This window comes from Clarias gariepinus, chromosome 20 (genome assembly GCF_024256425.1).
Source record: "Clarias gariepinus isolate MV-2021 ecotype Netherlands chromosome 20, CGAR_prim_01v2, whole genome shotgun sequence".
Lineage (NCBI taxonomy): Eukaryota > Metazoa > Chordata > Actinopteri > Siluriformes > Clariidae > Clarias > Clarias gariepinus.
Window position 1 is genome coordinate 14,711,936 of NC_071119.1, and position 13,647 is coordinate 14,725,582.

Below are 13,647 nucleotides of genomic sequence, written 5' to 3' on the forward strand. Positions count from 1 at the left end.
ACAAAAAGTAAGTGAATTATTTCCTGGTTTTCTGCATAAATTGGTGATGAATTATAATTAGATTTTAAAAAAAGTCACAAATAAATCTTAGCTAATTATAAAAAGAATTGCATTGTCTTGCATTTCTTTACTAAACACATACAAAGTTCTGGTGGAAAAAAGTAAGTGTACCACTAGGCTACTGATGGCACATGCCAACTAGAGTAAGGTGTTGAGAAACCAATCAATGAAATGAGAATGGAGGTGTGGTTTAAAGCTTACTCGACTTAAAAGATTCCAGAAGACCTATGATCAAGAGTTGTAGTTTTGCATGTCGCTGGAAAGGGTTACACAGTAATCTCAAAAGGTTTAGACATCCACAGTGAGACGACAATTTGTCTATAAACTGAAACAGTTTTGAACTGTGGTTACTTGCCTTAAATGTGGCCGCCCAGTCAAGATCACTACGAAAGCATAATGCAGTATGCTAAGTGAAAAAGAAAAAGCGTAACAGCTAAAGTCTTGAAGGATTTCCTGAAGCTGGTTAACATCTCTATTCACAAGGCAATCATATGCAAAACATTAAACAGGCATGGCATCAATGGCAGGACACCATGGGGGAATCCATTGCTCTTTAAAAAACGTCGCAGCATGTGTGACGTATTCCAAAGACTCTACACTACGGTATGTGAATAAGGTTTTCAGTGTCTTAAATGTAGAAAGTAAGACGTTAAGTATTTTTTTTCCTCTTGGTTGCCAAATGAATTGTAAAAAACAGTACTATTATCAGTGCAGGAATTTTATGGATGTACTTTAGTTGGGAGATGAAATAAAGGATTTTTTCTCATAGCATTTATAAATATTTTAACATTGTAGCTATTTTTAAATATTGTTATGTCACTGTAGCAGGTCATTTGTTCAACATTATCCCAACATCATGTAGGCAAACATGGTCGGACACCAACTGATTGATCCAATACAAATGGTGTCCCATGCTAAAATTGCCAAATTAAAATTACGACAATGTTATGACAACTAAATATTCCTGCTGGGGCGATGCCTGCTGTGGGTGATGATTATGCTTCACATCATATGTAACACTCTGTCCTTTCAAACCAAACCTGTCGCTTGAGGTCTAATAAAGTGTCAAATCATATGGATCAAGTCACATTACAGATTTTGAAGGTTAAGGTTGAAGGTAAAGGTTTAGTTACGGTTTGTACCGTATTTTACAACTTCATTCCTATGAAATTAGATTAAATTAATCTTTGCACCTTTATTCATTTCAATCCATGCACATTATCAGTGAGATCAGGCTGCATTAACTGACATTTTGAATCCTACTTTATTTTGCCTTATCCAGCACCTTCAACACGTGAGCTAATGCATGCTGGCAGATTAATGCAACTCTGAGCTGTGTTTCTAATATTCAAGATATCTTGAATGCAGAATAAGCGACAGATCATAGATTATCCGAGTCATTTTATTTAAGCACCCATCAACAGGCTGTAATAAGTTTTTTACTTGTGATATACATTAAAAGGCATTCAGAAAGTTTCATTCTGTTGTCTCCCGTAAAGACATTAAAATTTGCAAGCGATAAGAATATCACAGTTGAAAGCAAATTAAATACAATGCAGTGTAGTTGGATCTTCCATCCTTCGATATGGCTTAAATTAAGCAAGAAATAATGTTTTATTCCGGAAAAAGCTATGCAGTACAATATGGAGCAGCAGATGATTTGTAAATTATTTAGGGCCCAGCAACTTGACTTAAGGGCTTAACTCCACAGAGTTAAGGGGGAAAAAATGCTCATAGTGAGACTGCAGTCCCAGTGCCAATAACAACAGATGAGCTCAAGCACCCACTCGATTAGCTACGGCTCCTGATCGGCCTCCCATCACTTCCCAATTCCAGTTCTACTGTTTATTTTGCTTGTGTGATTAGCCTTCTTTCTGGAATGAGGCTGAGCAGCAGTTTATGGGCATAGTCCAGACAAAAACAACCAATGCCCCTGTCACTAATACTGTAGCAGTGTCATTTCCTTTACAAAAAGAGAAAAATTAATCAACCATCAACAGTCATGTGACTTCCACAGATTAGTCAAAGTCAAAGTTAAGAGCAGTGATATGCAAAGGAAATAGATTTTTCTGTATAATTCCACAAAAATAAAACATCAAAAATAATATGTTAAAGTTGGAAACGCATAATCTCACTCTATACCGCTTATCCTGTTCATTAGCCTGTTCACTACGGGCAATCTGGAAACACCAATTAGCCTAATCTACATGTTTTTGGACTAAGAGGTAATGGGAGTACCTGGAGGAAACCCACCAAGCCCTGGGTGAACATGCAAACTCCTCGCACATACAGTAGAGTGAAGACGTGACTTAAACAATCGGCCATGGATGAGCAAGGTCACAGTGCTAACCATTACGTCCACTTTATTTTATACTGTATCTTAAGGCCATAAACTATTTATGGATGAATTACAGAATTTTAAAGGTCTTAATACAGTATAAATATGTAAAAACACAGCGGTGATAAAACAACTAGAGACATTAGGTCAGAAATGAATGAGTTTTAACAATAGTTTGAGCTATATTTTAAAAATACAGTAACATTGTGCTAATCATTAGTGGACCATCAGTACAAAAAAGATAACTATTCCCAGTTGTCTTACTTATACCCATAATCTAATCATTAATGCTCAAGCTTGCTATTTATACATTTTAGTAAAATACTCTTAATCTAGAGAGAATTAAAAGGCTTTCGCACAAAAAAAGACCCATAAACATACACTCCTTTTAACTAGAGTTTTTTTTTTTTTTTCTCTAAATCTCTTATTTGATGACTGTCGTTCAAAATAATTGGCATATAACACAGTGTACTCCAAAGGTCTACATACGCCAGGCAATTGATTTTTATTGCCATCTCTCTGGTGTGTGGCAAACAGTAAGAAATAGCTGGGTTGTGCAAAAAAGAAGAAGAAGAAGGCACCTGCCATTTTACTGTAAGATGCAAGGAGGAATGAAAACCTTTTTTGGAAAGGGGACAAAATGACTCAGCAAAAATGTTTCGATAATGGCAGTGCAGCATAGTACAATAAAATCGGCGATTAACCAGTTCTCTGATGCTCTCAGGAGCCGAAATGTGACAGGGAGCGCTCATACAGACGATCAAGCAAGGCAAAGGTATTGCCTTAAAAATAAATTGAGAAAAATTGTGGAGGTGAGTGAACGCCAAGGGCAAATATGTAAGCAGGTGTTGCACATCAGCCTTTTATTCAGTAAAATAAAATAAAGACACAAAGTTATACCCTATCACATGACAATGGAGCATCTGAACCTGAGGTTGACTTTTTGTAAAGAGTTACAGGTAAGTCTTTCGATGTTGTGGAAATGATGATGAATTGTATAACCAGTGATATTTCCTATGAATAAAAATCTTCACATATGCTTCCAACCAATGTGCAGCTTGTTCCATTTGTATTACACAATAGAATAATAGTTTATAGCTGCCTAACATACGGGCGTCTTTAGCAAAAGGTACAGTAACGTGTATATTAGCTTGTGATATATATATATATATAAAAAAAATAATTATGTTAGCAGAAATTTTTTTAATGTCCATGTTCTCTTGTGATAATAAAGCAAGTTACCCTGGGTGTTATAGCTTCTTTCTAGCATGTGTCAGGTAGTGTTACCCATGTTCTTCAACATGGTTTAGGTTCATGAATGCATATCAGTGCAAACATTAGTTAAAGCAAAAAAACATGTTGAATTACATGAAACCGAATGAAAACAGTAAAAACGTTTAAAATTTTTTGCCTTGTAATTTAATATGAACTGAAAGAAGAAATCTTTACAGCATTTACAATGCTTAGATTTTTCAGCAATGCAATTTATTGTGGTTGTATATTTCAAATGTACAGTAAATGTAATTCATGCATTTAAAACTCAATGCAACGTTATTGATTTTCAGAATTGCAGTTTAAAAATATTTTTGATTATTAAAAACATCATCCTTATTATTTATCAGTTACAAATTCAGGTAATATGAATTATTTATTTTATGCAATGCAATTGTTCTACAACAATCAATATTTAGTGTAAGGTCGTTTATTCTTTAAAACCTGATGGATCTGGCTCGGCAAAGAGTCAGAGAGACATCTGCAGTACTCTGGTGTGACTCACTCAGTCCATGTATGCTTGATTGCTTCCTGAAGACGTTAAGGAAATTAATCCCATCTTGTTACTGAACGCAACTGTGTTTGCATTACTGAGCGCAGGGGGAAGGAAAACAATCGCTATCATGGTTGAATGAAATCGTGCCGGCTTTGCTTTAAAGATAGCGATTAAGGTGAGGGGCATCCTTGGCAAGGGGCATTTTAGCGAATAATGTTATTTCTGCCGCTCACCTGGCAACCCAGCCAGTTATTAAAAAGTGCTGCGCCCCAATCAGCAAGTAGTTCTCTTCAAACTAGACCGTACAGGGAGCAGGGAGCACCACCACAGCGATCGGCAATCCATCACTCTTCCTGTGCTATTCCGGATGTGGGGACCTGAATTTCTTCTACCCAAATTTTGCTGACCTGAATTGTAATGCCTGAATCTGTATTCTTGAAAAATAATGACTGTTAATTTTATCAATTTAATTATTTTTTAGTAAAGTCAACAATTTAATATTTTATTGTAAATGCTTGAATTATATTTACATTAGACATATACAACCACAATAAGTTCTAGCGCTGAAAATTTCCAGCATTGTAAATGGAATTTTTATTCATTTCGATCAAATTGCAATGCAGAAAAACAAGAGAGAAAAATACATTTTATTTAGTTTACCTAATTCAACATGATGTTTGGCTTTGAGGAATTTTGGCACTGTTAGACTTCCATACAGGTTGTGATACAATTTTAACTGGCCATTCCCTACAGTTGGATATGCTATTAATAAAGAAAATTTATTATTGTTGTAATTCGGCATTCTGTTATGCTCATTCATGGATTTATAAACATAATCAAATATTTGGTTTCTAATAATGCAGTAAAGTGTATGAAATTACTTATAATTTTTAAATGTACTTTATATTTGTATGTAACATGTGCAGTTCATAATCATAATAATTTAAGTTCAAAGTGTTTACATTCGAAATGTGTTTTTTTTTTTGCTTACAGTAGCAGTCATTCAGAATCTGATTGATAAATGGAAAAGTTAAGCTCAAGATGGGAAATAATATCACTTTGACTTAAAGACCATTTTTTTAAACAAAATGAGTGAAAACCACAATAACCAAACACTGTATATTATATTTGTATAATTTATTTATTTATATATATATATATATATATATATATATATATATATATATATATACATATATATGTATAAATGACCCCTAAAATTGGGGGAGGGAGTCTATGCATGGCCCTGGCTGTAGCACACAATGTCATCACAATTAACTGAAACAACCTCACGCAGCATCATAAAATGTGCATGCGCAAAAGATGCCAAACCACTGCAGTGAATACTGCAATGGCCTCATAAATACAACCACTAGAGTAATAATGCAATCAACTCATGTATGCCAGGTTGGGTCTTAATGTAGAGACCTTTATAATTATCCATTATGTGACTACAATGTGTTTTTTACATTTCAAAACACTTAACTTCTGTATGCCTAGCAATGGTGCATTTCAAACACATATCATATTATACAGTAAAGTCTAATCAACCGTTCTTGCTGGCAAGACCGATATCCTTGAGAAAAGAGCACTGAGCCAGGAAAAAAATGCATTTTTAAGCACTTTAGGATTCAATTCAAAGGCCACACTGTTGCTACACGCAAAGCATGTATGCGGGTGGAGGATATCAAAGAATGCCATTTATTTTGGTCTTATCTGGGTCTGTGTTCTATTTAAACATTAGGCAGAGAGTCAATTACACCCCGGACTGCAGAATACGAAAAAGAGGAATCTTTTGAACCTGCTATTCAGATGAAAAAAGCTTCAGAAGATTTATTTTAAACATCACTCTACACAATTCATTTAGTAACTAATGGAAAAAACACACACACACACACACACACAAGGGTGGGTCAAAAATTATCCGCACTCTAGTTGTAGTGAACTTGTTTTAATTACCTTTTTTAAAAAGACATGGTGTGGGCAGAACCGTGTGGACCTGCAGCATCATGCAAGATTACAACGCCCTTAGGTAACATTTTGAAACAATCCCAAGTTTAGGCTTCAGCTGTAATGAGCACTGCTCATTGTTGAACGCTTTTTTGGCCCTTGTAAATTCCAGAAAACTATAAGCATCAACGTTCCAGCTGATGGTTGACTTTTGGACCTTTTTTTGTTCCATACTCTAATGTTTACTCTCGGGTTCGCAGTGATGAATCCGTGTCTCGTCACCAGTAATGACTCCCTTTAGGAAACTTTCACCTTTCTTAGAGTATCAGTCCAAATAGTGTTTGCACACTTACAGTAGCTTGCATCGCGGTTACAAATGAAGATATTCCAACCTGCATAGCAGTGTCTGGGGAGACTTAAACGAAAAGTCCAGCAGTCAGACCTTTTAATATAACCCGAGTGCAGATAATTTTGGACTTACATAAATATAAATCACACATTTGGTGAGTTCATTAATTTTTCCTCATTCCTTCCCCTGTATAGCATACTAGCACTGATCCCCTTCCCTAACTTTAAAAAGACTGCAGAACACCTGACAACTGGATACATCTACTCACCCCCCCCCCCCACCCCCCTGTCTCTTTTACAACAACTGCTTTATCCTGGTCAGGTTGGCGGTACTGTACATTCAGAGCCTATCTCAGGAGCACTGTGCATGAGATGCGAACACACTCTCAGTTGCACACCAGTCCATCTCAGAAAACCATGCACACAAACACATTCACACTTTTTTCAATGCAGAATTGAAGCATGGACCCTGAAGCTGTGAAGTGGCACTGCTATCTGCTGTATCGCCCTTTTGTACTCAGACTGAATGTTTACCCAAGTTTTGAATCTCGTACAGTGAAATGGTCATTGCACAACATTGATTTTTGTGTCCCCGCACCCATTTCTGTGATGTAAGCATGTTTTCTGTCATTGCCTAAAGATCTATCTCTGTTTAAGTCGTAACGCTCTGACAGAGGAAACCAGGTTTTATGCTATAATATCCTGGTACTTAGAAGAATTCATGGTGCCATTAATCTTCACAGGAGCTGTGCACCACTAAACATCGATGCAAAACATCAATGATGCACCACCATATTTTACAATGGGACATGGGGGCTTTTATTTGTATGTCATCCACTTTTTCTGCTAATATGTCGATAGTTTGCATGGTCAAAAGGTTTAATTGATCACAAACAATGATTTCTGTCAAGGAAGCTCCAATTGATGGGCTAACCATTTGTGTAACCATTTCAAACAGTTTATGGAATCTAATATTTGTATTTTACATTTCCTTTTTTTAAATAACAAATGACAAAGGGATGTGAAAGCATTTTCATAAAAATTATTTTATTACAAGATCAGTGGAAAATTAGGCCAAATATGCACAATATTTGCCCACTGTCTTAAAGCATAACCAATTCCAGAGTTGACTAGCAATATGAATGTAGAGTTGAATCTAAATAAGGACATAAATAAACAATTTACTTTTAATTTGCTGATCTAATTATGCATATTACTTGACTGATCTTATTGGGACCCCACTGAAGAAATGTCAAAAAAGTGTGTGTATTTATGCAAGTATCTTCTCCAGGCAATATTCCTGATTAGATTTATTACATTTAATAGCTTCAACAGAAAATCTGAATTAAATTAAAAAGGAAACAGATAACAAATTAGTGATGGCTCGCTGCTGTCCGTCACTTACCATTGATATCTTGCCCACAAACAGTACCACCACTTAATAAGACTTCCACATGATACTGCCTAGACCCGATAGAAACAATTCTGGCCTAAAATATTTCCAGTTTCCAAATGCTGTAAAAACTTTAAATCAACTTACAGTTAAGATACTTTTGATATTCCATGAACCTACAAATGGAATTTCAGGCACTTATTTGTCTATATCTAATCATATTTGGCTCAAAACGTGCTCCCTATAAAAGGCCATAAACAGCTTCACACAAATGAAATTAGTGTGTACTAGGTCAGAAAGCAAAAAATATGAAATTTTACAGAGGAAAAAAAAAACGAAAAAAAATAGCATACTCATTTAAACCTGGATAGATCAGATTAGAAAGGCTGGCGTTTGTTCCCTAGAGAGCTATTACTTTCAGCTTGTGGTAACAGAATGCCACAGGAGGTTCTACCAACACTGAATAGTCCTTTCTCTCTCTTTCTCTCTCTCGCACTCCTTAGCAAGTGATTAATTATTCTTAAATGTTTAAGAATGAAACTTTATGCTAATATTCAATCTTATCTAGTTGTCCCACCCATTTTTGTCAATGCTAAGCCACCACTGAACCACCATTCATTACCAAAGACATTGATTTGTGATACACTCCTTCAAGGTAAAGGCAACGGAGGTTTTTCTATTAAATGCAGTAAAATGAATCTGTATATATGCAAGGTATAGTATTTATATAGTTGTATGTATTGTGTGTGTGTGTGTGTGTGTGTGTGTGTGTGTACAACCCGATCAGCACCCAAAACACACATTATTACCATACTAGGTGATCTATAAATTGCTGTTAGGCACAAAAGATAAAAATGCAACATCTGACAATTTCCACTCAGCTGAAAATATGCTCTTAATAGCTTCGACATATATGATACATCTAATGCTCCGTCAAATGTTACCATGTTTAGAATTATTGTAGATAAAATACTAGTATGTACTTCCCCATTAGTTTCCATGTTACGCAACGGTATGACCTACAGTCAAAATGGACTCCATGCAGTACTAGCCATACAACCCATCATATCACACAATAAAATGTGAAGTGTTACTGCTGATACAGCATAACCTATGAACATGTTCAGCTTTTCATGAACTCATTACATAAGAAGCAAACAGCTGTATTTTATTTAAGACAATACAAACAGTAAATAATGCATTGTGCTGTTGTTTTAGAACATTGGCTTTAATGGCTGTGGTTTAACTATTGGGAAGGGTAAAAGGGTAACAGGTGTATTATCAAACATATAGGCAAATATCATAAAACACTATTCCAAGCATGTGTAAAGTGCTACTCAAGGAGTGGGCATGTGCCATACTCACCCTCCTTGGATGGCCGTTTGACCTCTGCACTCAGATTGCACGAATGCGGTGTGCGTAGCTGCGCCGTTAGGCACCCTTCAGTTCGTGGATTTAACGGCAGCACCACATTGCTGAGCATTAAGACACTCTCAGATTCCCCATCACCCAAATGCTGAGGGCAAGTGCATTTGGAGTACACTATTCCACACGACTCCACCGACCCTTTCTCTCCCTTCAAACAATTTTCCAACCACATGCATAAGACCTGACATCCAAACTGGCTCGGGCTTGCCTTGTTTAAAACCACAAATTCCACCACAGACTTCTCATCTTCTTCCTTTTTCTTTGCCACCAATCCATTGTAGTCATAGGGGAAAACCCGTCGTATCTGGACGAAATTTTTATCATAATGCAAAAACACGTAAATATTATTTGCGTCACACAGGTACACAATGGATTCGTTGATCTTTAAGAGTTCGTTGATCTTCTCATGAGAGAAGTGGTCAAACTGGTAAACCAAAAGAGAGAACTCAGAGCAACTAATTTCGTGGGTGTAGAGCTTCAGGTAGATGCTGTATTTGGTAGGATCTGGATTTTCCAGTGTCCACGTACAGTTTGTGAAGTTCTTCGGGAACATCTCATTCACTGAGTAAGATCCATAAATAACTCCCTTAACCAGTGTGGAACACCAAAAATCTTGGGCACTGGTATATCCAAACATAACCAATAGATAGGTGGAAAATATATAAATCAACAAATTACGAACAGCCTTCATCCTATGTCATTTGGCCTAGAGAAAAAGAAAAGATTACAAACAGTTAAAACAAGTTATTTTATTTTACTGTACAAATCAATATTATAGGAAGAAACACTTATTTAAGTAAAGGGAAAAGACCATCCAGCATTACTACAAGAAATGAAAGTCAGTAAATCTGAAAATTCTCAAGCACTTTAAATCTAACTCTATGATGAAACCACCCCAGAAAAGAAAGACCAAGAGCTACCACTGCTGCAGAGGATAGGTTTCTTAGAAAGACCAGCATTAGAAACCAAAAATTTACAGCACCTTGGATTAAAGCCCACAAGGTACCGGGTTCTAGTTCACTAGGATTCTTGAATGACTTTTTTTGGCTCTAATTTTCAGTTCAGTCCCTGTACCTGAGCAGTTTCAGAGAAATGTTTCTGTTTGTTAAACCAGACAGTGACCTATGAAGTATACAAGCATAAAAAAAAAAAAAAAAACATAATTGGAACAAACGAAAGAGGAAATGAGGTTCCTCCTAAGTTGTTACATAACCAACCAATTTTTAATTGTATCTCTGGGCACTTTGCAGGCTTTACCAATTAAAGGTTTGTTTTCATTTATTTATTTAATCTACATTAATTATATATATAGACAGATTCTTTATTGTCATTGCACAGGGTACACTGAGGTTAAGTGTCCATACTTATTGTGCATGAAATAGAATAAAAAGAGTATGGAAGAAACATAAATATTAAATATACCTATTAAAAGTATAAAATATAACAAAATATAAACTATAAAAATATTACTGTTCAGTTGAAGAAGAAATGAAGGGGTGGGTCAGGAATTATGCACAGTACTGTATGTAGAATCCACACACCATACTAAAACATTTCATGTTGAATATTCGTGTACTTTGCTATCACTTGCTTGCTCTTCTGGTATTCTGGTACAGTATATAGAGAATAGCAAAGGGGGGATAGCAAACTCAAAAGGAAAATTCAACATAACATGTTTTAGTATGATGTTCGGCCAGAAAAGCTTCTGTATGAAATTACACACACACACACACACACACACACACATATATATATATATATATATATATATATATATATATATATATATATATATGTATATATATATATATATAGTTTCTGTATAAGACCCTACACACACACCACAAATAAAACAGTCTAAAATCTCCCATATACAGTATGTTCAACCAGATTGTGAAGTGGTAACTGTGACTGCAACAACCTACAAATTACACACATCCCTCAAACTATTTAGAAGACCCCCATGACATGTGAATGCAACCACTCGCATCAGAATATGAATATTACATCGCAGGATAAAAGTGTTCAGTCACAACAACTTTCTTGTGATTTGACATGGACCACAACCATGCCAACAAAATGTCCTCTACCGTCCGCCAACTGAAGCTTAGAATTCAAGTTTCGTAAATGAACTAGGCTACTTACCAGAATTGTGTTTAGCAATTTTGCTCTCTTTTTTTTTAATTAATTTATTACTATTTGCTCTTATAGTGCAAATAATAATAATAATAATAAAAAAAATCTTTATTCTTTTGCAGAGAGGAAACATATTTTGGATAAACATTGCCACCTTGTGGTTCACAATAAATGAAAACTCACTTTTTTGGCACATGCACCCTGGTGAAGATATAAAACATATAATATATGTGTATCATTCACTTAACCTCTTAGATACGTCCTGTCTATAGAAGGTGTTTCGGGTGAAAGTATAACACGGGCAGCTGTTAAAACTGGATAAAGACTGCAACATCTATAGTGTCCTCGTATAAGGTCGAATCTTATTAAGAGCCGAGGACAGACAAAAAACATACCAACTGATTATCTGCAATGTATGACGACTTGCTTGGGTGGATAGGAAGTCTAGGGATAAATGAGATTCGCATTATGAATTATGTGAACAGAGGAAAAGCCAGTTGGTGTTGGCTCAGCTCGGTTCGATGTTCAATAGAAATGCATGGCAAGTCACTGCAGTGGTGCTGAAGGAAAATCCAAAAAGGGACACAGCAGCCAGTGATTTAGGCTCGTCGTGAATTACCGAACCGTGAGAGGATTAACATGCAACAGACGTCGCGTAACTGCTGGATACGTTAATGAATGAATCGGGAGCATTTTACGCATGAGAAAAGCGTTCGAGTTTTATACTGTAGAAGTCTCACAGAGAGAGAGAGAGAGAGAGAGAGAGAGTATTCAAAATGCTATTCAATGTCCTGGTTGCATTAATCCTGCAGCCACTGCAGTTGTGTGCAGTGCACTGTGCTGCCGTGTGTGTGTGTGTGTGTGTGTGTGTGTTGCCGTTCATACACTTGACGTTAACACCATGAGATTCCCCCGAATGGAGCGGTCCGAGTGCTTACGCACGACATTTAAGCTGTCTCTCGACTTGAATGCGGCAGTTATCTTGCCATAATGCAAATCAGGCTTTTACCTCGAGAGAGATCAGAACTGCTATTAATGATATAAACCTGAACGGATTTAACGGTGCGCGCTCGATATGCGCTGTGTGCCAAAGCTCGATTATTATTTTTTTTTTTTATCTGCGGAGAAAAGGCAAATATTGCGCTCTTAACTTCCCGTCAAATCTCATCCATCATGGGAGTCCTCCAAAAAAAAAAAAAAAAAAAAAAATTGGCGTAGTTGTACTGAATTAATCAGACGTGCAGACTATGACGTGCCAATGCAACTCACTTTATATGTCACTGGTATATCATTAAATTCACCATCGTCGATAATGATAATAATAATTATTATAATGATAATGATAATAATAATAATAAGTTACCTTACACTCCCAGAAGCTATGGCTATTTTTCCCACATACTTGAAGACATTCTTCAGAAACGACAAATCGCGATGCTGTTATGCCAATCGAGATTTTCCATTGCCCACGACACGAGTCCAGTGCAACAAGATGCGATGGATTAGTGAGCAAAAAAGCGTTCGGCTCGGACGTGGCTCATCTCCCGCCTTCCATATTTTTTTCACCTAAAACGGAGCCAAAGCGAGATCAAAGACCAAAGCGCGTGGCGCAACACTGAATATAAGGTAATCCGTCAAAAAAAAAAAACAACAACAACAAAACAAAACGTAAAGGTATGTCGACTCTAGGATGCCTCTTAAGATAGTGGCAGGGTAAAAGAGCGGAATCGTTTCCGGATGGTGCGGACGCTCGCTGGGGAGAGAGAGAGAGAGAGAGAGAGGTGCGTTATCTGTGCGCGAGCTGCAGTAGCACGTCACTGCCGCTGAGATGATGCGCGATCGAGCTTCTCTTGCGCTCCGTCTCTCACCACCTTCACCCCCTCATTTTTTTTTTTTTTTTTTATAAATCGTCTGGCTTCCACCATCACTCGTTACCGTTTACAATCACACCGCGGAGGCGTCCGTCAAATTGCACTTAGCGCTACCGGGTGCTTCTGCGACACTGGACTACATGCAAACTGTATATGAGTAGCAATGACGAGGATGATATCTGGACCGAAGAAACACCTGACTATTCAAGTGGAAAATATCCCGACGCTGTTTAGGTTATGCAACAAATCCTCTTCATTCATGGGTCTGATGTTTTGACCGGGGAGAACTTTTTTTTTCTCTAAGAATTCTGCTCCTCCTGGCAGGTCCGCCAACCTGTCTGCGCAAGATGAGTCG

General features: G+C 36.8%; 1 protein-coding gene across 2 annotated transcripts in view; it reads right to left on the reverse strand.

The window, feature by feature from the left end:
* The window catches only part of adgrb3 (adhesion G protein-coupled receptor B3), a 187,934-nt gene extending 174,518 nt beyond the window's left edge, over positions 1-13,416 (reverse strand). For both annotated transcript variants that reach the window (XM_053479702.1, XM_053479701.1), the window contains exons 1-2: positions 12,785-13,416; positions 9,223-9,991 (exon numbers count right to left, since the gene is read on the reverse strand). In XM_053479702.1, the coding sequence (XP_053335677.1) occupies positions 9,223-9,976 (754 nt within the window). In that variant the 5' untranslated portion in view covers positions 9,977-9,991; positions 12,785-13,416. The remainder of the gene's footprint in view (positions 1-9,222; positions 9,992-12,784) is intronic.
* Between the last annotated feature and the right edge of the window lie 231 nt (positions 13,417-13,647).